The 27,437-nt window shown below is 39.9% G+C and overlaps 1 protein-coding gene across 8 annotated transcripts in view; it reads right to left on the bottom strand.

Annotated features, from left to right (window-relative positions):
- Positions 1–27,437, bottom strand: part of LOC117206179 (protein sickie) — a 192,776-nt gene that overhangs the window by 41,641 nt on the left and 123,698 nt on the right. For 6 of the 8 annotated variants that reach the window (XM_033445293.1, XM_033445289.1, XM_033445291.1 and 3 more), the window contains 9 exons: positions 26,647–27,014; positions 16,704–16,977; positions 7,069–7,395; positions 6,310–6,537; positions 5,802–6,216; positions 5,485–5,626; positions 5,217–5,243; positions 3,502–3,746; positions 3,088–3,239 (listed from right to left, as the gene is read on the bottom strand). In XM_033445293.1, coding sequence (XP_033301184.1) covers positions 3,088–3,239; positions 3,502–3,746; positions 5,217–5,243; positions 5,485–5,626; positions 5,802–6,216; positions 6,310–6,537; positions 7,069–7,395; positions 16,704–16,977; positions 26,647–27,014 — 2,178 coding nt within the window. The remainder of the gene's footprint in view (positions 1–3,087; positions 3,240–3,501; positions 3,747–5,216; positions 5,244–5,484; positions 5,627–5,801; positions 6,217–6,309; positions 6,538–7,068; positions 7,396–16,703; positions 16,978–26,646; positions 27,015–27,437) is intronic. The other 2 variants (XM_033445290.1, XM_033445292.1) reach the window with 1 other exon arrangement.

Consider the following 27,437-nt stretch of genomic DNA (forward strand, 5'->3'; position numbering starts at 1 on the left):
ATGACAGAAACGGAAACGCGAGAAAAAGACAAAGAGAAGAAAATAAGGTAGGACGATAGTGGACGAAGGTGTACGCGTCGGGAATGTTGGATACTGGTCGCATATAGTAGCGCAAAAATGATCGCAACTCGAGTTAGATCCCTCGTTTCCTAGGAACTATCCTCGACGCGCTTCTTTCCTACCATATATGCGACTCTTGTGTCCGACGATTCACGAACAACGATCGCGCATCCGATATCGAAAATTTCCTATTTCTTCAGAAAATTGCCCACTTACAACCAAATGTCCTCGAGTCGTGCCACCGATAGCTCGTTTTTACGTATTCTAAACGCATCGTCGAAAGGGTTCATAGCGTGTCGAGCAACGAGACTAGTGTAAATCATTTGTATCTTCTTGTAACCGTGCGTGATCATTGTGCTGAACATGTTCTATATAGATATCCATCCAGAGGTAAACGAACTTCGGGGGCTGAACTGTTACTTTTTTCAACATTTGTAGAGATCCAATGCGATACCGTGATGTTGATGTCTTTAATGTATATATACATACCAAGTTGGTAAATTACCGGTAAGAGAAATAACACTAAAGTAAAACATTTCTCTCGTTATTCTCGCTCTACGACCTAAAGAAATCCTTATGACTTTTCTTTGTAGCGAAAGGATTTGCAAGATAAAACAACGCTCCTTCAATTTTACGTAATATTTTTAGCCTACTGTTGTTTCTAACTTCTCGTCAATAGCTTGCGACCATTATAGTTACCGACCCTCTCATGATTCTAATACCGCTAAATGTTAGAAGAAGGTTGATGAGTTCATAATATCATCTTTTCCGCTTCCTCTTTCATGTATACTTGATTTAGAAAACCAGGATTTTCACCCATATGTATGTTTTTACTAGAAGTTCTACCAAAAAGATACAAATTATATTTAGAAGAATATCGATGATTTTGAAATGAAAAATTAATAGAAAAATATATTTTTCTTTTTTGCTAACAATCGTGTCCTAAAGCCTTCTAAGCTACTTGTCGCGATACTCGTTATGTCTCATGTGTAAAAATCGAAATCGGAAGTGTAACTATTATCTTGTTAATCCAATCACGAGAAACACAAAATCTGTATGCAAATGTGCGTGGTTTGGTTCGGAAGTTAATCGATCCGCGATATACTTGACGATCGTATCGCGATTACGCGCTCGTTAACGGGCTAAGATCGCGTTCAAATGAGGCGGCCGATTTGCTCGTAATTTGTATCTCAGCATGTGTATCCCATATAACTTGCCGATGAGACTTGCTTCGGCTCGAAGGTCTCCTTTTTCAAGCTGCGTCACACAGTTCGAATTATCGTATCCTAACAAGTTTTTATCGTCTATCCTGCTTGCACGATCTAAATTTACTGCCTAAAACATACTCAGGGAAACAATATAATTTACCATTTTTTGAGCTATACACGCGTGAGTTATAATTCAGAGGATTACACGGACTATCGCCTGTTCAATTTTTCAAGAACGTTACCGTATACAATACGAACTTTTCTTTTATCTAGGCAACTTCTGCGCTGATATCGAGAAGATAAGAATTAAAATGGTAAACAAATCTATGTAGGAAGTGTCACGAGCGTAAAACGATAATGTCTGATAATTTATAAAATGAACGAACCGTGGTCGATAAGTTATGGAGAGGAGACGACTGGATCACCATTTACATTCGTAAAAATCAAACCAGACAAACGACTCCATTTCGATTACTTTTCTTTCAACCACTTTGCCGCGTTGGAAGACTGCGTTTCACGCACATCGATCCAGCCGCCGATCGAGACGCCGATTGATCACCATCCGAAGACGTTGACAGAACACGAATCAATTTTTCGCGCTAATAATCTGCTACCACTTTTTTCCACTAAGCCGAACCATGATGTATTCGATCGTTCACTTTCGATCAACAAACACATCGAGCGTTTATTTGTATTCACGACGTGTATAAAGTAACATACGACGTTTAAAGTAGCGCGTCTCGGCACAAACTGAATGTAAACTGACTACCGATCCACGCTACGGTGATCCAAGATGCCCGTAAGTGGCCGCTTTGCGTCCGATTGGTTGAGGCCACTGATCTTCCCTGGTGAACAGCCATTCAGCTGTACGGACGCTTTCGTTGTGTGGTACAACGCGGGTCGTTTGAAATCGTTTCAACGTTTCATCGGTTTCGTAAATCGTCGAAGCGAGTTATAAGTTTCCTTCTTTTGATAGGAAACTCGCGTTCTGTTTCGATATATACGGCAACGACGTTATAAAATTTCGATTTTAAGAGAAAAGTTTTAAAAGAAAAAGATGTAATTTCGTGGAATTTGCGTTTTCTGTCTTTCAGATGATTTAAATTATTCACGTTTCCTTTTTATCTCGATACTTTTTCTCTATAAGTAATATCACAACAAATAGGTATAAATTACAATTAGAAAGTTATCGATGATTTTGAAACGAAAAGTTAGCGTAAAAATATTCTTTTACGCCAACCATTGTATTCTAAAATGCGTTGACAAGAAAGGAAACGATTACCTTGAACACAGTTGCTATTCGTTTATCTATTTAAAAGCATGCGTATAATGGAATTCAGAAGGTCCTTTTAACACTTAATTTCTGTATACGCGTTATTCATCGTTTTCCACGTTACGTAACGTATAAATACATTTAGCAAGCAAAACAAAGGTAATGGACTTTGCTAATGTATATAAACCATTGCAAGAATGATATATGGGTGTTCTATGGAGAAAATTGTACCAACAGGTTTGGTCGGATCTAGCTCGTTAAAGCAAACCGTGACTATGAAATGATAACTTTGCTAACCGTTGGCTCGTTCGATTAATTATGATTAATCATTTGCACCAATTCGTTTGATACAATAAGAACGAACGTATCTTGTTTCGTCGGAGTAGGATAGATCCGCCTTGAGAAACTGTATATCACGATGACGTCAGTTTAATAGACCGGTACAGAAATTACAAAATACGAACAACTCAAAGCGAACAGTAGCAGGTAGTTAATATACGTCAAGCTTGCTTTATCGCTACGATAATCGATCTAATATGTACTCACATTTGTCGACAGTTGGCTAGTCAACGAGTGAACCTTCTCTTGAGCGTCCACGAGTTCTCGTCGTAATTTTCTCAGCTCGTGTGCCTGTTTCTCCTCGGCTGAACTGTATAGGCTGCTTGCTGTCGATACCAAAGATACGGAAGAACCGTGGACTGAAGGCAAAAAAAGAGAAAGTTCTCCTTTTCCCATTTATTTTTGACAAAAGGTTGGAAATGAAAAGCGACATCGCAGGAAACTTGTGCGTATCTCTATGTCGAAAATGCACGCTATCGTGTTACGCGTTTCTGTGACGTTCCTCCGAGTTTACTTTGGTGTTAATTCCTCGATAAGTTATGTAACAGAACATGCCGTATCTTCGACGGTTGGTAAAAATGATGTTTAAAAAAATAACGATAACTTTAAACGGAAACTTACTATCGTCGTCCTTATGCACGTGTTGGTAAAGATTAGGTGGTTGCCGAGAAGTGTGCGTAGGCGTTGGAGACGTCGGTTGAGACCAGTGTTGTCCCGTACACCCGGTAGATCCTACAGGAACGCTGTAATATGGTTCAACGCCTACGCCCATTCCTATTCCGACTCCGACTTCCTCGCCAACGGAAGACGAAGCCCCACTTCCTCTAGCTAACATTGACGGATACATTTTTTCGCTTTTCGTGGATCTGCGAAAACAGAGGTTTAAACATCTGAATAGTTGGTAGAAAGAAACGTTGCGGTATTATATCGTAAATGCCTTCGAAGATAGGCAAAAAGTTCTTTCAATCGATCCTATTGTATCGTTAAATATTTCTGTACTCGAAATTATTACTACGATACCGTAGTTGTTGATGCGATGAAACGATATTCGATATATAATAATTGTCACGATTGTTTAACGAACTGTTTGCATCTTCGAAGAATAGAAAGCGCGCAACGTGCATCGATAAACGTCTAATATCGATGTTGAAAGAAGAGAAGACGTTCAAATAATTTACAAAATCTCGTTCACGTTATAGAAAGTGTTTGTATCTTCCATACACACGAGATTACCTAAGTATTTTCTTTCAAACGATAGAAAGCACAATTACTGAATATTTATAGCTTGTTACGCTTGGTTGCATTCAGAAATTAGATTAATCTCGGAGAAAAGCATATTCCATTCCTGAATACAATCGCGTATACGTGTATGCGTGTCCTTGAAATGAAAATGTTCAGATGCGAAGAAATTGACGTGCTTCGTACCGCGCGCGCGCACGCGAGAGAGAGAGAGAGAGAGAGAGAGAGAGAGCTCGTTAAAGTTAATTCAACGGAAAAATTCCACATAGATCGATCGATTCGTCAGACAAGAGTAGTTCTTTGCATCTGGTATTCGGTTGACTTAGGACGTCGATGGAAACACGCCCGTCTACCTAACGAGTGTATACGTAATTAGTCGATCTAGAAGAGGCTCCTAATTAAAAGATAAATTCCCTTTAGTCTGAATGTCGAGTGCCGCTTCTCGATCGTGTATACACTCGTACGGTTCTGTAATAGCACAGCGAAAGAGGACGAATAAACGATAAAAAAGTTGACTTTCACGGAAAAGTATTTCAAACAGAATTAAACGCAGGTACATCGTAGCGTCGAAGATATTTTTAGCAAAAAGAACCTTCGAGCTTTACATATTCGTAAAATGTTTCCTTTCGCTGTGCAAATAAGCCTTAATCCTTAACTCGTATGGCGAGGATCAAGTCATTGATAAACGAGGAATGAGTAAATAATTAATTAGCACTTAACGAGAAGTGCGCATACTCTGGACAGGAAAAACGATAAATTGAGAGAAAGACGCACGTTATGTCTGTTACCGTTTTAATCCGCACCACACTAGTCGAGGAACGACATGCGTTTGGATAAGAAGCACATATCAATCACAAATACGAAATACAAGGAAAAATAGAATCGACTTAACAAAATAATAACTAAAGTATTTAAAATCAATAATACAAATGTAAAACTCGACAGAAGTAAGTGCACATGGATATGTGTGTTTTTAGTGCGTATAATTGGCACTCGTGTATACGTGTAGGGTACAAAACCCTCGAAGGTTTCGTTCTTTCAATACTTATGCATGGAAAACAGGCTCGACGAATGTGTATTCTAGATTTTCGCACTACCTTGGGAATGTCCTGTCCCGCAGATGGCTAGAACGGTATCAAATGATCTGCGTTATTTCACCGTAAACGAGCAATCGCTGTCATAGAGTGGTTAATTAGAAAAAGAATCAGAAAAAAGCTGAAACTGATCGTTTGAAAAAATGTGGTGAAAAATTTGCATCCTCTAGTCATGCATCTATACATATGGATGAATGCAAATGACTTGTAACAAAATTTGATGTAATATCGTGAAAATTAATGCAGCGAATAAACTACTCTGTAAATTTACCTAATAGAATTGCTTCTATTAAGTCTCGGTGGAGCTGGAGATCCTGTCGAGTCTCTCTGATGTATCAACAAGCGAGCGTGTGTTAAGCTTGCCCGATGCGATCCTAATGATTCTACGCTGTCAGCTTCGCACAATCCCATTCCTGAAATTAGGCAAATTTTTCCTTTCAAAATAAATAATTCAAAAACTAGTCTTTGACCTAAAGTTATTTCAATATTTTCTGACAGTAGTAAAACGTAAAGTTTATAAAAATGACAAGCTAAAGTAGCGACACTTGAGTTGACCTAAAATATGTTTGAAACGGCATAAAAACTTGCCTTGAGAACGTCCACTTGGCGTGTACGTGTTGCTGTGTCTCATCCAAGATGTAGTATACGGACTATTGGGAGTGTAATATCCTTGCAGATCAGGGGCCGCGTAATTGCTGCACGTATCGCTGAGACTTCCATCTGATGGTTTGAGTACCCGCGGTGAGAAGGAAGTAGCCGTTGGTCCTGCACCGGATCCTCTTTCGCGATGATGCGCGGATGCAAATAGCGCCGTGAATTCTGGGCTACCAGGCTTTGGTAAACTTTGCGATCCGAGCATAAGACGATCTCGCACTGATTGAGAAAGTTGGCTGGCGCTAGGACCTGTGAGGCTGTAACTCTTATAATGATGTCCTTGATTCGACGTGGAAGAGTTGGCTTGAAGTTCTGTGGTACATGTTTGAGTACCACCGGATACTTTGACCTGCAATGTCACACGAAAACAAAAGATCCGTTAATTAATGCTCGTCTAATATAACGCCGTGTAGAAAATTAAAAAGAAACTGAGCGATCTTACCTTCGTTCTTGGAACTGCGCTAACTTGAGCAGTTCTCGTCGAATCTTTGCCACCATTTTGAACTCCGTTGGGACTGGGGCTGGTGCCAGCGCTGTGTCTCTTAACATATCCGAAACTCTGTGGTACACCTCTAACTTTGCTGCTGCCGCTCGTCGATGTTCCCGATGAAACTTTCTGTGGTTTTTCGCCGTTCGCATACTCGGCCATGGCCTGTTTCCGATGTTTCTCCTGAAAGAGAAATTATTCAGTCAGAACATGAAAGTATCTAAAGGGGTTAGCCTCTTAACCTACAATATCGTGTGAAAGACGTGGTACGTCGATCGGGTCAAACATAAACAACACGTGTGAGAGACGTGGTACGTCGTTGTTGTTGATTCATTATATTCACTTCAAGATAATAAATCTTTCTTGTTCAACGATCAATTGATAGTAATTATTTATCAAACATCTTGCAAAATAAAATTAGTTGTACCTTACACATGCATTTACATATCAAAAGACATGTGCGATTCGCACAACTTTGAACGCTCAGCCAAACCGTGATGTTGGTTCGACGTGTGACCGATCTTGTCGTTGTTTATGGCACGCGTTATTGGAACTTAAATCGTAAGCTCGAGGATCGGGAAATTCTAAAAAGAAATTTCTACAGAAATAAAATTCAAAGACTGCATTAAGCTCGCTAAACCGACTATCTCAAAAAATCAATATTGTCCGGTGATGCAACGACGTAAAAACGAACAAAACTGTATAAATGTTTACCTGAGATCGCCTGGAGGGATTAGGACTCGGAGGTGCAGCCTCCTTGTCTCTCTCCCGATCCCTTGCAGCTCCAGCCTCGATATATTTTTTCCATTGCTGGCTGTTTGAGCTGCTGTTCGTCGAGCTATTCAAGCCTGGCTGTTGCTGATGTTTGAACGCCGAGTTGTCCGTTTGCTGAGAACTGTCCGACTTTTTCACGTGCGGATGATGACCAGGATGTCTGGAGCTCACCACACGGTATACCAGGTTACTCCCCTGTTGTGCACCCTGGGGGGTGGCCGAATTACCGCCACCCCCCACAATCACGCCTCCACCACCCGGCACCCTCTGTTTAAGGAAACAAACAATTTTTTCTGATTAAAACACGCTTGAAAAAACTCGACGAATTATTATAAATAACACAACTTGTTATTATTATTGTAAGTATTGTCGTGTTGATAGTAATATCAAATTAAAGTGTAAAGAGGCGTCGCTATAAATGTAATTTCAGTGGAATAATCCTGCTAGAATATTTCTAAAATATTTTATTGCGAAATTCTTGTCGGTAGCCTTTAAACGCGTAATAGGATATCATCGGTGCCGCTGCAATCAAACTCGCGACCTGGGTCAAGGACTTTCGGTAAAGTTAATTTCACTACTATCGATTCTCGAGCGCGCGGTTTGCGAGAATCAGAACCCTCATAGCATGATTCAGAAGAGGGCGCCGGAACGGCGCGGCAACTGCTCGAAGGAGTACAAGATCTTTTTGCACTGCTGTATGACCTTTACTGTTTGAGTTACGAGAATGCTAGAAGTCGAATATTTTATTCTTCGTTTCTTTCCCTTTTTTTAAAATTTCCAATTAAATGTTCACTTTCCTTCTGAAACACTATTTTTTTTATACGACACAGAAATAAAAGTTCAGTATTTATTCTTGCAATGAATAGTTTAATCTTCACATCAATGTTAATATTATTTTCCTCCTTTTCGGTTATGTATTCTCCTTTATGACGTTCTTTTTACAGCCTCCTATCCACCTACGTTTATTACAGACTGGCAGATTTTACGATTCATAAAAACGAACAATCCACGAAGTGTCAAAATAGCGAAAAACTCGTGATATTGTTCCACGTACTGTCAAGCCTCGTTCGACAACCACTTTCACGCGATGCAATCAATCGAATCGCTTTAAACGATCCAACAAATGGACCCAACCAACATTCATCGATCTTTCCGCTGCTGCTCCGTTTCTGATTCTCTCCAATCCCTTCATTTACCACGCGGAGTTATATCGCGTATCAAATGACTCACGGGGTTAGAAACGGTACCTCGGGTTTTTACTACCCGGATCGTAAACGTACTACGAGGAGACCATAAGCGAGACAAAAGATCCCCGTGGGTCAAACGCAGCTTTTTCTCTTACTGCCCCTTAGAAACGTGTTCGCAGTTCGACCGAAACACGGTTCTCGTCGACGGTAATTTCTAACTTTACATGAAGAAACGATCGAAGAATAACAAATATCGGCCGATTCTTTTATCTTTGGATGACACTACTGCCACAAAAATTCAAACAAACGGTGCCTTGTTTCGAGTAGAAGACGCCAACGTCGGCTACGTTTTTCATTCTTTCGTTTCCAGTTAGTTTATTTTCAGAAATGTTCTCGTGAAAACATTCCTTTTTCTAACGGAGCAAATGTTATCGTTCAGACAGCGCCAGGGTGCAGTCGAACGGCGCTCCAACTACACGGAAAAAATGTGAAAAAAAATTTTATGAGCCTGAAAACTATCTGGAATAACGATAACATTTTTCTCGTAAAGTGATAAAACCTAACTTTGAAATCTTTCCTCGTAAGTAAACTCACCATTCTTCTACTTTGATCGATGTGTCACGTATTCCAAACTGTACGCTAATAGCGTCCTTTAATTTCATACAAACGCACGCATACAGTTGTTGTATCGTTACTTGATCGTTCGCGACCGGTTTAACAGAATGATTATAGTTAATTACACTCGTTCCTGTCACATTGGATGATTATTCACGTAGCTTTACACGCACTGAACACGTACCACTCGTAAAATTAATTCGGCCAGCTTCGTAAAGTGTTCTTGACAGCCGGTACTGCGTATGCTCGCTGATACACGTGTCTACGAGTTTCGAAGGATCGATAACGGTGGAATACCTGTGTGAACATCGAATGCGTCATTGCACGGGATAATTAAGGGATAGCCCTCGAGCAGAACCACCCTTGTTACCCTCGACGACTAGTGCAATTTAACTGGGGTGCCTATTTGTTCCAGACACTCTTCATTCAACACGAATTTCAAATACCTCTCGATATTTGTCTAATCAAAGCATTTAATTTGAATTTACAAACGTGACATTAAGTTTTACATGGTTTAAAATAAGCGAATCTTTCGCTCTATGCAAATATATGGAAGAATTAAAGTTTCCGTGGAATTAAGTTTCTTGTAGAAGGTAAAAAAATATGAAACAACGATAATAATGTTATGTTAGAAAAGCTAAGAATATTAAAGCTGCTTCTCCTTAAATAACACGGCAGAAACATAGCTGTGCGGCAAATGATTTCTCGCCACGTTTCGTCTAAAAACACGAAATTTGAAAGCGGCTCTTCATTAACCGCAACCGTGCAAACAGTACCGTGAAACTCTTTCCCTATTCAGCTAAGAGTCACTTTGCAATGAAAACAGCAAGGCGTGAAACCGATCCACAGCACGGAACACCACTAAATATTCATTACGGAGGTAGAATATCCATCTTAGAAAATTATAGGGTTCCTTCGTCTCTCAGCGAATTAGATGATTTCATCGAGGGTTCCTCGAATGTGCGTCATTTAGTTGGCCTTCTTTTTTTCTCTCACTCTCTCTCTCTCTCTCTCTCTTTCTTTTTGGTAGGAATCGTAGCGAATGAAAACGCCTCGAGCACGGCGCGGTAGCACAGCTTTCACCGTGAGAAATTTACGAAAAATTGTTTTTTCAACACCGTTGACATTTTTCACCACCTTCGACGAACGTCACGTTTTCATGAGTCGGACGAACGTTAACTGCCGACTGCGAGGGTCGACGATCCATTGCTCACCGACTCTGCTCCCCACTTTATGCCACGATACTACTTACTAACGCCCGGCTACCGAATACTACATTGGTTGTGTACAGGCTGCCGCAAAAAGTATCACCGACCAAAACACCAACGAGTCACCGACTCTTTATTATCATGTGGTACGTTCACGCGTAATTTCCTTTCGCAAGATTGGATGTTTTTTTCCTGCGCTGTTGCGGATGAGTCGAAATGGTAGACAATGTAAATTAGAGAGAAAGAATGTAAATTGTATCTGGTTAAAAAAAAAGGGGCAGAGTAATTTATTTCGAGTTTTAAAATAATCGTAAGCCAGATGTAGAGTTGCGATGGTAAATGCCAGTTAGGTTGGAGTTGGAAAAGATGAAAATATAGCGCAAAATTATCTGATCTATTTATCCTATCTGTAAATCTGTGAAGATGGTAAACATTGAAAATCTAATTAGTATCTAGATGATAAATCAATACACAAGTACGTAAGTATCAAAATTAATAGAAATACGTTCTTTGTACTTGTAGAATATCTTTTGTAATGAAATAGAAAAAAAGAATATTAAAGTATAACAAATTTATTACCTTTCAATAACTATAAAATCTATGACGATATGTAATACATCGATACGTATAAAATCTCTATTAATTGCAAGATATAGAAACGATCGAAAAACTTGGCTACTTTGCGGCGTGTGCTGACTAATGTAATCTATGTCGGTATTTAAATAACGCGATTTGCAGGCAAAGTAGAGTAAAAGGAACATTGTCTTGTAAATGATAAGGTGCCACGCGAGCCACACCCCATCGTCTTTCACCCTTTTTGCTTTATCTGGGGGAAAAGTGGCAGGGTTCAAAAGGCGGAAAAGAAACGTTACGTGAAAACTGATTACATTTCGGGTCGGTCAGGGATTTCCGACTCGAACCAGGAAAATCGAGGATTATCCTATACGGATTATCGACTATAGAAGGAACTAACTTTTCAAGGGGAACGGTATCATATCGGAGAACCCTTTAACTCGGCTTAACTGATCATCTAAAATGACCACAAAATGGATATCTGAAAATAGCAGCGAAGGGGTTGAAGTCTACCATTCCCTTCTTTTTTTAACGATTTGCATAAACAGCACAGAATTTTTAAATATATATTTTCACATCGACGATATAGATATTCCAATATTATCGAGAATTAATTAATGCCAAAGACAAGAAAGAGTAATCCGATTGAATATTGCTTTTAAGTTGGATAGTTCAAGATTTCAATATAATTATTGCATTCGTGTGTGCAGCTATGGAACGCACGTAGAGAGAAATTTTCGTTTTTATCAACGATAAGTCACTTTATTCGACGGTACGTTAAACCTACTAATTTGTATAAAACAATTATTAACGTAGGGAGGTCTCAAATTATCAGTTGAAAAGAGAGATCGATCTATTTGCCTCTAAAGGCAGAACATTTTCTGCGTTTAAGTGAAAATTGCCGCTCATTAACGACGATTGTAATTCGGCTAATGAGCAGTTTTATTTATTCGTAATGCTCTTACATTACCATGCAAATATTTCGAACAGAATAAACCAGCCACTGGCTGAATGGGTATTCATAGAAAGATGAAATAACTGTGGAAAAGCGAAACGTATACCCTTTACGTCTTACTCGGTTTAATAGGGTAATTACGCGAAAGAGATAAACCAAACTCGAGAAAGAACATAAATTACGGAAATATCGCAAAATTCGGAACGCGGGAAACTTCTCTCGTACAATTTTCAATTTGCCAACCAATTGTACAATAAAAAATGCAGTGGGAATATTATTACCCGTTATTCCATTATTCTTTATTATTCTTTCGCAATTTTCCTTCACTTTTGTTAAGCTAAATATACAATAACGTAGCATACCATAGGTTTTTTTTTTTTAAATAAACGAAAATTATATAAGCTGCGTTAGGTTGCACGTGAAAAGCAATTTCTTGCGCCGCACGGTCATCAAGTTATACAGCTGGATTTTTATCACAGTCAGATTCAGCCCAACAGCGTATCTCTGCCATTTCTCATAGTTTTTTTTATCGATACTGTACAAACAGCAAAATAGCTCCTATCATATCTGAATGAAGTTTAAATTTTAAATATAGATTTCCTAGATCAACACGAACGATGTCTTCGGACGTCTAAAACTACAAGAAGTTGGAACATAAACTGCTGTATAACGCAGAGCATGCTACTTCCTCCGAGCTTATGCTGCGCTGCGTCACTCTGCGCTTAATATGCATCTTGTAACGTAGAAATTTTACGCGCAAAAATGCGGTTGCATATACTGCGCTGCATCACTCTACGTCCACTTTGTGCCCAGACTAAAAGGCTGCAAGAACTTCCCTACTTGTCTCGGCGAAAGAAACAAACCATCGTGTATCATTTGCCACACGACAAATTCGATTCAACGTATCGTCAAGTTTTACCTTGGGATATCGACGCGAAGGAAGGTTGTATCGAATTAACGACAATCCTACAAAATGAACTAGAAATACGAACACGTATTCAAATTTATGTAAATTTATGTAAACCGCGCTAGATTATTCCTTTTAAATTCCATCCAAATAAATATGGTTAAGTACCAAAGATTAAACCGTGGATTTTTATGCATTTATAAATTGGAAGATGCAAAAATGCAGAAACGCAAATATAATATGCAAAAATATACAAAATATCCAAAGCGTAGTACTCGTTACAACGTTTAATAGATGAAACAATTCCCTATATAGATTCGATATTTTTAAATTATGCTCGTAAAGATATGAATTTGTATAAATATCCGCGATTTACTAATGATTGGACTAGGAACTCTGTTTTAAAAGTACAAAAAATGCACGGAGTACACGTAATTTGCACAAATATTGTACTACTCTCTGTAATATTTGGCAAGTAGGACAATCGTCTACCTGACTTCTATTTCTTTAATTATATCTATAAAAATACGAATTTACATAGACAACCGCAGTTTATTAACGATCATTACAGGGTATGATACAATCTGAAAAAAAGAAGACAACGCTTCTAATTAGCGGAACACAGTGGGCTGAATATGAAAGTGAGAAGCTCCGAAGGTGGTTGATGATCAGCCAGCACGTGCGTATTATCAATGATAGATGCAGGCAACGTGAAAATGGCCCGAAGCGAAACGGTCCTCCCTCGCGTGCATCTATAGCTACATTTTGTTCGCGATAACTGTTGCCTACGAACGACAGAGACCGTCAAAGGGAGTAGGAATAGTCGGGAAAAGAGAACGGTTATTATTTCAGCGAGCAGATATCGATTCCATTCGACGACCTGCCGTGACCCGTCTGCATAACTCACAGCAACGCGTACACTAATCCTTCCCCTTCTTCCCAATTCGTGCAAAACGCGTTCCTTTTTGTATTACGCGACCGAATGCACCAAACGCTGTTCGCGCCTTTCGTCTCGACAGAGACGTTTCTCCAAAGATTTCACAAATCCTTTCTCGCCTTTGGGGGGGACGAAAAGAGAAATAAAGAAAAAAGAAAAAGAAAAAGAAAGGAAAAGAGAGCTAAAGAAAGTCAACCAGCCGGAAGCAAAAGGATAAAATATGAAAGAACGTCCCCCGGAAAGGACTGAGAATCGATACCGATCCCCGAAGCCTTTATTTTCGTCGTGGTATCCCGATATAAATTCAACCAACGATGGTGTAAAATTTCAACTGCCAGTATTAGAGATTTAGCAAAATTTTAGATGTTTGATTCAACTTTTCAAACACACTAATCAAATTTAAGTTAAAAACATTGTAGTAAAATTTGCCATTTCCTCGATTGATGGACAAAGCCTGAAAAGAACTGCTTCTTTACGAGTATCACGAAGAAACTGTTTTCACAAAGAATGTTGTTTCTATCTGTCGAAATATTTTGACGAATCTCCCGAGGAAACGTTTCCTTCGGGAAACTGAAGAAAACAGCGACCGTCGGGAATATCGGCGAAGAGGAATAAAGACGTGGTCGTCCGTGAAAGGATAAAAAATTTGAAAGAAAAAAAAATAGGTAAGATAGGAAAGATATAAGAAACGACGTGGACAAATCGAAGGACAATGCCGGAGAGTCGAATACTCGTTGCCTTTCTCCGTTTTCCTTTCTTCTTTATTTGCTACGATAAGAGTGGCTTGGAAAGTTGCCTCGAGATATCTCAGGGGTCCTCTAAGCCTCTTATTCATTGGGTGGATGGTGCAGGATGCGCGCGTACGAAACATCTAAACTTCCGACAACATACGGCATTGCGCTATGCACTATGCGAGAGAGAAAAAGGGAGATCACGCTGTGAATGGGGCTATTAGGGAAAGGGGGGTCAAATGCAAGCGCTCTGCAACATGCAGCGTTACAGCGATGCGATGCACCGCCGTATATTAAGAGGGAATAAAAGGGGAGAAAATAAACGCGCGATACACAAGGCGCAAGTTAAATTGGAACGGGTAAAAGAAGCGGGGGACGAGAAACCGATTGACCAACCAATAGGAAAAAAAAAAGTTGAGAGCGGTAGAGAATAGCCGGAGCGAGGGAAAGTCCCAGTTTGAAAGGGTACAGATCACCTAGAAGATTGCTCCCGCGATTAAAGACACTTTGATTCGCTCAGTGCCTTGATGCACGCGTTATGCGCCCCTGACGAATCCACGCATGGGAATGCAGTTTATCCGATGGAAAATACCGGCGTTCAACCAACGAGAAATTTCTGCTGTTTGTCATGTAAATACGTTGCGCGATAAAACCATATGTCGTTTTCCAGTAACGCCATTATCTTGTCGAGGAACGTAGAAATATTCGCGCGTTCGATTGCTGGCTTTTGTGTAAAGCTGTTACGTCGGGCGTTCCATTTTCACGATATTATCCTTTGGCATTTTCTCGTCTTTTTTTAATGATTTTAAAATTGCAAATACACGGTTTTTATGGGGACAAAAGGCAAAGTAACGTTTACTAGATTGTACATGATTTTACGCACAATGTGCTTCGTGTGCATCAACATAGCACAAAAAGTTTGGAGCAATATTTTTGTTTCTCGTTGTTAAAACAGGCTGATTCCCGGGGTTTTCATCTGCGCCATCAAACAACAAATTCTCGGGTTCGAGATCAATGGAGAAAAATGTACAGGCAAATTGTCAAAGCGACGGTGGCATTTTAATTCGATTTTTGCCGTAACTTGATTTCCAATCGCCTGAACGTAGAACATTTAAAATGAACCACCCAGTATACGGCAGCTGCACGACGCAACAGCTGACGCATATGTAGAAGCGAAATGCTTTGTAATTTCATTGTTTGCGCACGAACTCGCATCCGCGCTTATGCGTTGCCGACCTACGTTTCGGTGAGACCGTGCACGCATCTATTCAATAATTAGACGACACAACGTAATGCGTCTTGAATAATTATTATACGTCGAGTAGTTCTTATATTGTCGGCTGCGAGCAATTGTTTGTCAATTATAGAGATTTGTTCCAAGAAACCGCAATGACTCGCGAATCAACCCTTCTCTTTTCCTCTCTCTCTTTCTCTCTCTCTCTCTCTCATTCTGTAGATGCGAGCGTATACGTAAAAGCCTGTGGTAATTCGTATTGTTCCAGCTCGTTACCATTCTTTTTTTTCCAAAGGAATTGATTCACCGGAACTCCGATTTAATTGTAAGCTTAATTAATTGCAACCAATGTTTGCCGAGCAATCCGATGTCAACTGATTAATAAAACCCTAATTGATACGTCGACCGAATTGGTACGTCGTGTTTATCGTTGCGTGTTTAATGAACAAGCTATTGGCGGATTACTTTGATTGGAAATGATGGAGCGTATGAACAAAGGGAGAAAATCGTGGCATTTGTTGCGCACGTTCGTACCTATCTGTCTCATTTACCATCATAACCGCGCCCCTCCAATTTTCACTCAAAAATGATCAACCTGTTCAACGAATCGCGATATTTTCATGCCATCTTTGTCACCAAAGTGGAGTCATCGATCGCTAAGTATGTACAGGGGAATATTCTGATGAATATTATTCCAGCTACTTTATAAATACCAGACAATTATTCCATATATAAAATTATTCGTTCATCCTAACGATGTTTTCAGAAATTGCACGCATATAAACAGACTAAAATATATTATAACGTAGAATTATCAGAAACACGGACCCAGAAGAGAAATGCGTATTCGGTGGTACCCTAATTAACAAATTAAATACGTAGTATTTTAGATCAAAATATCCAATGTAACGACACATTTAAACTGTGCATTATGCAAATGTAATTACCGCTATTGCCACGAGTCGACGAAAGGAAGATATTGTATAAAATGAAATTACAAGCAAATATTTGTAATTCACTGTTCTTTGGAAAGCATCAACCATCGTGTACATAATTGAGCTTCCATTAAACAACAATTCTGCACTGGCGAATAATTAACTATGCGTGTAACGAACCCGTAAACAATATTTCCATTCGCCATTATCCTGTTTGGCAACGGTTATACTTTGGCGTTTATTTAAAGGATAAATACCACCGACGAAATATCGATTTAGCTAAGTTCGCTGACCTTGTGATGAGAGGAATGGCCTGTGTGATTGGCGGAGGTGTGATTTCCGGCGGGAATAGATGCCAGGTCCTCGATGGTTAACTCCGCTAAGGCGTCGTTGCCACCGCTGCAACCGCCTAACAAGCCGCCTGCGATGACGCTGCCACTTCCTGGACTGCTCCCGATGCAACCTCCATCCGACCTTACAACGTTTGCCGAGGGTCTCTTCTGCACCCTTCTCGAGGTCACCAGTTCTTTCACCCCTGACAATTCTCGCCTCGAACCACCCACGTATCTAAAAAAAAAGCACGTGCGACTCTCGTTAATGTTTACGCTCAACGCCACACCGCTCTAAAAAATATTCAATTAAAAATTATGCCAAGTTTTGCTTCGTTTGCCCCTTTACGTATATTGTCGTAATTCCTCATAAACTTAAATAAGCTTTGACGTGAGGTAACCATTCTTTTTTCTTGGGATTTTCAAGTTACCTAACTGCGCTTCTTTGTCGCGATAAATCTCATTTGATCGATATCTTTCTATAGATGTTAGTAAATAAAATTTTCTTAGAAAAATAATTGCAGAGTACCTTGGTACCCAAGTACCGGAGTACCCACTGTAGGATAACTTATCCTTTGGAAGAAGATTTTCAAGCAACGAATAGACTAGTACCAGCCATACCAGAGCTTTTCTATTTAAAGACACACCGGATGAGTTAACACGCGGAATATAAAAGCTGCATGTACCTAGACAACGACGAGCGTAGTTGGCTTTTTTGTAAGGAATCTCCGACAGAATGTTGCAGGCGGTTGAAAAAGCACCGTAGTTACCATGGCAGTATGAATCGTGTCAAACGAGGGAGGATTCGAATCATATAGAAATTGCTCTATTAGCGAGATTAGATCCGCGAGTCAATCCATTTGGCCGACAATGTCTGTCCTGCGAGCTGTTCTAAATCGATGTGACGCTGTCCGCGCGTCCACCTCGTCCCCTTTGTGCCAGACGACTTTCGTGATTGTCGCCAATTAAAATTGCACAAAAACTTAACGAATCAACGTTTCCTTCTTGGCAACGTCGCGACCTGTAATCTGAAGGTAAACGCGTTGATTTATATATACCACGTTAAAACTTGACTCTGTGCTCGTGGCATTTTAAAAGTCTGTATAGGTCGCGTGATTTAACTCGAAACTCCAGCTATTATATGTAACGTGAGGCGGGAGAACATTGGCAAATTTTTCAGTCAAACTACGATGATTTATTATCGTGTTCTTATGGTATGATACTTAAAATACCAATGTGATTAGATGCGGATAAAGGAGGCAAGATGTTGAACAAAGAGAATAAAGAAATGAAATCAATAGCGGTTGTTAAGCTGACGTAAAAGATCTGGAGATTCTGCACGGCTGGGACGTTGACTAATTAGTTTATAAGTAGTATAAGTCGGTTGCTGAGCGTCCGATCGCAGGTGTGATATGTATGTTTACTTTGCATTTAGACAAGTCTCCGAGCAACAAATTTGCTGATGCAAATCTTGGAAAGTCTCGTGGCTCGTGCGATTAATAATTCACGAATCACGCGCCTAGGATTAGGATTACTGTGCTTACGTGAGCGCACTGCTGTCGCAAGACTTTACCAACTAATGTGATTAACGCGTTCTGCTTCTAATAATGCTTTTCCGACATTTCTTTACAAGCTTTCTTCGACTAGCGTTTCTCTCATACCGTTGTAATTATCCGTGACGCCGTACGCGTCGCGTGAAACGTAATATAATTGTTTACTGTTTCAGATTTCGTAATCAATATACGATGCCGAACAGTAAGCTGTACATGTTATATCGAACGATACGGGAATTTACTTTAAGTCTAGTCGACTTTCTTCAAATCTGATCTTTATCGTTTTCAATACTTTATATCTCGCGTGAAATAAATTTAATTTAATCAAGATTAAGCTGTCTTAAACATTACGATCTAACGATAATCGAAGGTGACATGAAACTCGTTGCTCCATTTCGAACAAAAATATTCGTCGATGGCCTTGCATTATGAAAGATTTTATTTTAGATAATTGGGAAGAGCGCGTGAATTACCAAAGAATTTAAAAAGTAAAGTCACGAAAAGTAAAAGTGTAGCGATGTTCTTTCAATACCTTTAACACGAGTTCCATCGAAAAGATTTTATTTCCTTAAAGATAGATCGAAGGAAAGTAAAGGTAGAGAAAAGACGGTGAAAGTTACAGCTGTGTTCTCATCAACATTTCAAGATTTTCGTCCATTCTTTCTTACCTTTCTTTTCGGTAAGATGCGATGGTTACAATGAACGATCGTCTTGTCTCGATATTAACGACCCTTCGTAATAATATTATATCAATATTTTCGTACCGAGATAATTCGAACACGATGGCTGTTTTCTTAGTATCATAGCGATTCTCTTGTTATTCTTATGTCCGTACAAATGTATAATGTACAGTTCTCCAAGTAGCGAGAACTACTCGAAGATACAGAGAAAATATAGACGGCACGGAAAAATCTATTCTATGGAATTATTGAAAAGTATAGCATCTCAATCGATGTCAAAGACAACTCAACGGGGCTATCGACGTTTACTTTCTTCGGAATACGAGATCGAACGATTCCTCGAATATATTTTCATTCGCGTAAATTCGACCATATAATTTTTCATTCTCACTTTCTCAAGCAAATATCGTACAATAAAACTACCACCCTCCCGTCAAATTTTATATACTATCGTCATTTTCATTTTCTCAACTCACAAAACCGTGCAATATCCGTCACTTTACATAGAACGTTGCAAATAAAATATCTCATTCTGCTGTCTCTCGAATCGGACGGTAACCGGAAGGTCCGCGACAAAATAACACTCGTGACAGGTCATTCATCCCCTAAAACTTCCTAACCTTGACACCCGGACGCACCGATATCCGGTGATCAGGCCAGCGAAAAGGACGAAACGTTGAAACTCAGCGAGACAAAAGAAAATGTAAACGGAACGAAGGATTACCCTGAACTTGCGTCTCGGAAATCGTGGTTCACCTCCTCCGTATAGGACGTCACTCGGCAACGTTCTTAACGCGTACACTCCTCACGCGGCCGATGTTTCCGCGGAACATCACAATATTTCGGTTCGTTGGTTCGAAACCGGCCGACGGTGGTTGGTTTCGTGTGCGAATCCGGGAACGTGTAAATTGGGAGAAAATATGAAACAAAAAGTGTGGACGGGAACGTGGCGAAGAGTAGCCGGCTCCTCAGTCCCCGGAGAACTATCGCTAACCACGACTTCCCGTCGTTCGTGTACGTACGTACGTTTCGTTCGTTCTCGACGATGCTCCCCACCCCTCGCCACTACGCGCTACGCTACGGATAGGTCTCTCCCGTCAAACCGACCCCCGAGTGCAACCCTCCGCGCCCTTCTCAGCTGTCGCGCAAGAACCACCCTTGGTGGCGCCTTAAGCTGCCCTCTGCCAGGTTTAGCAACGTCGCCGGCAGATCGCACCAGCGAAACCGCCGCCGACGGATCGATCCACGTGACGTCACGCCGCCCACGCAAGCGTCGTGCCAATCTCACTCCGTATCGTCTCGCGACGACACGTCCTCGTCTTCATCTAGAATCTAGATACCGACTCACCACCAATTTTTTTTCTTACAGACAAACTTTCTCTACTGCGCCAACGTCTCCTTCCAGTTACTCGATCCGGTCTCTTCTTCTATCTCTACCTCTTTTTTGTTTTCTTTATCATTTCTTACTTTCTTTTTTATTTTGGGATCAGAAATGAGACTCTTTCCGCGCAATGTTTCGAGTACAGCAGAACTCCGTTTGTACGTATACATTTGTCGGCGAACAAACAGTTGGTATAATTGGACTTTGTATTAACTCTGATACCTCCCACTATGAGCTTTTGCTCGTACGATAGAAATCCACACTTTGGAATTTTTTATTGACAGAGGCGGGTTAAGTAAAAGTTTGTTTGATCAAAGGCGAATGAAAATTTCGTTTGAAAGAGATGGAATTACATGGTAATGGTCAAACGAATGCACGTCTACTCGCGGTTCTTTTTATTTGTCTTTAATCAGACGAATGATGACGATGAAATCGCGAACGCTGCGCGTTGCAAGTTATACCGTGCAATTTTTACGCCAGTCTAGGATTCTGACATATTCTAGCAGAGAATACTTCATAATCCGCATTACCATACAAAACCTAGACATCTCTGCTATGAATTATGCATCTAGGCAAAAAGTCTCAATCGCAGTTTCAATTTTAAATTCAAATGCCTCGAAAGCCGACCATTTAAATCAATACCCTATGAACACATATTATCCGGAAAGTTGCAATTCGTGATTTATGAAACAATTAGAAGGATTAAGTGTACTATTACAACCGGTCAAAGAGTTATAGTATTTCCGTGCGAAGTAATTTAGCGATCTATCAGGATAATTACATCGAACGCGTGGTTTAGCGCGTAAATTCGCCATGTTGGTGGATATTGGTTTCTACAAATCGTCGTCGTTCGATGCTTTAATGATTTATACGTAAATAAGTGCATTCTATATTGATTTAACCCCATAACGTACACCTACGGGCATAGCCCGTAGTACGATGATCGGGTCAAATATAATATAATATATAATAGCTTTACATTTTCGGCCCAAAATTCTCGAACGTAAATCGTAGGTTAAGGGGTTAAAATTGTTGTCGACAACGTTTTAAAATTAGTCGAAGAAAAAAGGCGTTGCAGGTTGCAACGCATGACGTCAAAATTTGGCAACACACGAATCCTCTGATCGTGCGCTTACCATTTTGTCAACTGAAAGGGACAATACGAAGCAACGTCTGCAAAAGACAAAGACGTTTATCTTTCTGTATACGTCTACGTCGAATGCCACGTCTCTTCTCGGTAGTTTAAATTGATTTCTCGCTTTGCTGTTTGTTTCAATCCATTATTGTTCGATGCTGAAGCCGAACGTATTCTCTATTATGTACCTGCGATTCCTCGATAATTGTCTTGACATTTCAAACGGCAATCGTATTTACATACACCTGCTGAACATTGTTTGAAATGTACTGGCTAATTCTGTACTCACCGATTGCTCTACTTTTATTCGTCTTTTGGTTATTCGTTATTTCCACGAAATATTCTGTACGTCACAGTGGCAATTTATTCGTTCACTTTCATATTGCGTTTTTCACATAATCTTCGCTCTTTTATCACATTACAATTTCATGTAGAATAAATTCTTTCTCGCATATTACGTTATTTGCAATAATTCTTACAGCGCATCGCATGCGCAACTCGTCGTTACATCGTTCCTCTTTAACGCTTTGAATTAATAGGACTTTATACGGTTTATGGATTACTGTGACAAAAGTCATAAATTTTTGTTAGGAAGGATCAGACGTACTAAAGAGATTTAACAGGGATAAAAGAGGAAGAACTAAGGGAAGAGTAAACATCATTTTCTCAATGTTTGATGATTGCAATTAGGAACACCTGGAGGGTTTAACCTCCACCTTGGCGAGTCAAAATTCCGTCGACTCTGTCTTCATCGCGTAAAGCCCGTAATTAAATAGAACGAGGAACCACATACCCACACATGGGAGCAGTAATCAAACTTGGAAACTGCATTAAGATAAAATTAAATAGAACCTCGACGGTATCCTAATTTCGTGTCAATTCTAGAATAAATATTGTGTTTAAAGGTACCGTAAATGACGTGCTGAAAGCCAGCTCTCGCCCCTTGCCTTATTTCCTGGCACGAATTTTCTTCGAACTCGTTAGTGGACTGCGGATTTTTATGCAATTATGGGATATTTGAAAGTGGAAAATGCACAGGTTGCGCATAATACGCAAGAATATATAAAATATTCCAAATATAGCACTCACTACGATATTCAGCAAATAAAATAAAAACTTTTGCTTATGCGGCTTCCACTTTTGGTCAGTTGTGGTCAGAAAAATTTGAATTTGCGCGAATATTCACAGTATAATCGTTAGCCGCTCTGAATACAGTCGAATGCAATTCTCCCCGGACACAATAAAAAGAAAAAAGAAAAAAGGAGCAAATACGAAGCTGTAGAAGCGACAGTATTCGGTAGAAAAGAATTAAAAGCACGAATGCTAAGGGATAAGCGAGAGATAATGTTCTCTAGCATTGTTGGAGGATTCGTAATCGTTGGAATATGGCTCTCAGAACTTGCCTTCTTTGTTGTGCGCTCGCCCTGCTTTATGGGGTTCACGACGATAGTGGAAGGATATATAGAGGGTCGAGCCAGAAGACGGGGGCAAGTATATTGAATTTCCGAAAAGCGCGTTGGGTTTCAAGCGGATGATACGCGGCTTGCTTGTGCCAAACGAGTTAGCAAGCCTGGAGAGGGTCCATGATACGCCTCCGGCTGTTTGGCGTATTACGAAAACACCGCTGTTCCTGCGGCCTAGCGGCTATTCCGTTGGCCTACTACCAAGACTCGCGTGGGTATCCTAAAGGTACCTTTCAGCCTAACGACGAGCAATCTCTCGTATTCGTCTGTGCTTAGCGAAATTAAAGCGTAAGCGAGCTATTTTTCGCAGAGTGGCGATTGTTCGCCGAATAGGAAATCAAACATCCGAATGATCTAATACGATTCGATTATCGTATAATTTATTTTATAGTAGGATTTCTTACAATTTCTTCGTTAGACGTCATTACTGCGATCCATTTTATAATATACCGCCTTACAATTTCGTCAAACGTCGTCGTCGCTGATGTAAGTAAGGATCGAACTGGAAATAACTATCGAGCATTCTGGTAGAAGGTGCACGGTCTAATTTTAACGAACGTATATTCGCAGCGAAGCTCTTTCGGTGTAAATAATTCTACGAACAAATTGCTAGACGGCCGTTTACACTAAACGAGCACGAGCGAATGCTGCTGTTCTCGGTCTATGTTTCTGCTTGTTTGGCTTGAACGTTACCTTCAGAACGCTCCGCAATACTCCGCAGTATTTCTGTTCGACGAGCGACTGTCGTTGGCTGAGTAAATTACCGTGGAAAATTGAAGCGTCCTAAAGTGTCACGATACCAATCGAGAAGTTGAAATAGTAAACGGTATGATGACAGAGTAAAGAAACGATCGTTTCAGTCCGAGAGGATAGGAAATATCATACAGAATGTAGTAAAATAAATAGAATCAAATACTCTAACTTTAGAATCATCGATAAATGGTGCTACGACCTTAACTATGAAACAAGCTGAAACTGAAATATATCTATGGCATATAAATTTTTGTTTTTAATAGGCTAGTTTAAGTGTGATAAAAGCCTAAGCATCTTTTTATTGCTACAATTGCAATAATACTCGTTCCGTTTGAAATGGCATTTTATCCATTTATCCATTTATAACAAATTGTAACAAATTGTAACAAATTGCATCGATCGAACAATTTGTCTCTATTATCGGAAAATGAATCGAACGACTGCCGATAATACGTTTTTCGCCTAGGTCGCATGTACTGTATAGCCATACAAGTGTCTGGATCGTGTCGAGGTTTCGAATATCGGTACAGAGGGCAAATTGCCACGGGGCACGGCTCTATAGATGCGCGCTTTAAATTCAAGGCGTTTCTCGATATAATCGGGATAATCCACTCGAAGTCACTCTAGGTGGGACGTTCACTGAGTTCTTTTTTTTTTCTTTTTCATCCGATCTAACTGTTTCGTGTCTCCGCTTTTCTTATAAAATGGAAACCTAAGAATCGAACAGGCTCGGAAAGAAGGAACACAATCCAGTAGTTCACCAAAGAATTGTATGTTCGTTGGCCGTTATAGCGTATACTGAGATTGGGAACTGTCTGTATCCTAAATTAATATGGAAACGATTTTGTGGATTGGATGAGACGGAGATATGAATATTTCATTATGCTTTGGTTGGTAGTAGTCTATGAAGGAATTACAAGTTTCTATTGTTACGTCAATAGAGTTCAGTGCCTCGCTAAGTGAAATGGGGAAATCCCCTCGATCTGCTAGCAATATGTTAACGAAGGTCCTTATGTGCGCAGGGACGCGATATTGAATGAATCGATGGATTCTGATTATGTAAAAATCTCTATAGAATATAATTCTAAAAATATTAATATTCGAAGCAACTTTCGCCAAGATTGTCAACGCGATACGTGATATTCGTACAAAATTACGAGTATGGCGCTAGAACATTTCCGTTATGATTATTCTCGTCGCATGGAGCGCATCACAATCGTTAACTCGCTGTTTCCTCGCTATTATCGATACAACCGGAGTTTCCTTACGAACGATGGCCGTGTTCTATATTCCTGCGAAAATTGCAGTGGAATTTCTTATCTGCTGGACCGAGTTGTAATATAGGGCATTCGCGAGAAATTATTGTCGTTCGTCCAATACACTTTACATGGACGACACGTTCGAAGGAAATCAAATGAGATTGAATAGTCGAACGAGCTGGATAAAACGACCTACGCTTCAATGAGATTCTATTCGACCGAGACGAATCCAAACTCAATGCGGTGAATCTAATCGAAATGATCACCACTGACCCATTTCCGCTTTTTTCTCCATTGCCAATTCTCCTCTGCTTCCAGTCAAATTTTCTTTCCATCCTTCGACACTTCCGTCGTAACGAAATTCTCCGATTTTGATTGGTTGGTCACAATAGGAAAAATATTCCGTAAAGGTACACCAAATATATACTAAGCGGAATTATCTGATAACTAAATATTTTAAGCGTTTCGGGCGTTCAAGTTTAATAGATTTTCACTTTTACTTTTCGTTCGGCGAATGTTAATAACACAAATCTCACGAACTTATTACGCGTTCGTAATTACGTGAACGTAATTTAGACACAAACACTTTCGAAACGGTCTGAAATTAACAGAAAACTAGTGGATTTTCAGGTAAGGTAACTCGATGAGAGACTAGAAGAATGGATAAAAGTGAAGCATAGAAAAGTTAATTAACCAGCATCTCGACAAGGCTTTCTTAATTCAATCGAAGCAACCAAAGATAACCGTGCTAAGCTGCGAAGAGCTGAGTAATTGGAGGCCCGTACGAAATTAGCCCCTGCAAATTTCGTCTAATTAAAGGCCGTTAGTAGTAGCATCGCTACTTGGTGCATGCCGTATTAAGTCTGATTCAGACATCGTTAATCTACTTCGTCGAGTGATTCGCGCTAGAATAACTTAATATTACTTAAGTATCTCCTTGATGTTTAAAATGAAATTAGCAATCGTTTCCACAATTGTATTGTAAGGTAATAAATAGTTGGGTGAAAAATATCGTTTTTTCGCTAATTAACTATGACGTATATGTAAGAATTTTGTTCGAATTTTAGAGGTTGATTTACGTTTTCTTAAATAAAGCGCGAGTAGAGAACGATTGAATAGGAGGAATGAAAATTTCCAAACAATTTCTTGAAGAACGGCAACGCTTTGTCCGCTAATAAAATTATATTCATCGGTTAGAATCCGCAATTGGGCCCACGTGCGCTGACAAATCTGGCGGCTTACATTTTACGTTCATGGGGGAACTATGACTCACTCGACGTGCCATTGAAACACGTGCACCAAGAAGCAACAAGATGCCCTCGTGGAAATAAATGGACGAAAACACGTATAACGTAGCGTGCTTTGTCTTGGAGACTTTTCAGGCGATTTGAAATCTTTTCATCTTCCTTGCATCAAAGGATATTAATTTAAAAGTTTATGTTACTAAAAGTAAACAAAAAATAAACACTGTGAAGTTGGATTTTTAATAACAAATAAGTACAATCTCGAGCCGACTTAAATGAAACCGAATGATAGATTAGCGAAGCATGTATTGTTTCTCAGCGGTAATCCGTAAATTTCGTTTAACTGCTTTTTAACTAAAATTTAATTTCAACTAATTTAGACAGTCGAATAAACGTAATCGAAATATTTAGATAAAAATGAACGTTTCTATAAACTTACCTCTCGTGATCGTGGCCGTAAGACGGATTGATTCTGCGTGCGTACAACGAGGCACCGCCCTCGGACATGTAACCATCGCACAAGTCGGATATAGTTCTACTACCAACGGTCATGCCACCTCGAAGAACCTCCCCGTCGCTCAGATAACCGGAGGCGACGTCGATGTCCGCGTAATCGTGACCGACATGATGATGAGAAGAAGAATGAAGAATCGTGTACTGTCGCGCTGTTGTTCTGCTTGGTAAGGTCTGAAGGGCCCTTGCACCCGGCGTGTAACCGCGAAGTAGAGGCTGCATAGGCTTCACTGTCATCTCTGCTTCGTCGTCACCCATAGAACCTCCACCGCACGTTGAACTTTCTGACAAAACCTATAAAATAGACTAAATTAACGCCTGATCCTGCATTTAACACTTATTTTAGATTACGCTAACTATGCAAGGTTTATCAGCAGCCGTGCATAATACGTAATTACTCAACGTTTTCACAGTAGGTGCTTTGGACTACATTGGCGGACACGCGACTTTTCGTTTAAAGATCTCTTATTCTTTCTGCGGAATTCTGTTGTGTTCTCTTTGAAATTTATTAAATTTTCTTTTAAACATACAACATTTTTCTGGCGTATCTCTATTTTTTCCTTGATAACGCTTGTTTTATTCCGCAATAATTTTTGTGCGAATTGTACACTATTACAGCAAAGACGAGTCCTTGCAATCGTCTAAAATCGCTGACAGTTAAATACTTGCCGCCTATCGCCTACTATAAAAGCGTCAAGTAATATTTTACCGAAGTTA

This window comes from Bombus bifarius, unplaced genomic scaffold (assembly GCF_011952205.1).
Source record: "Bombus bifarius isolate JDL3187 unplaced genomic scaffold, Bbif_JDL3187 scf7180000007996, whole genome shotgun sequence".
NCBI classification, from domain to species: domain Eukaryota; kingdom Metazoa; phylum Arthropoda; class Insecta; order Hymenoptera; family Apidae; genus Bombus; species Bombus bifarius.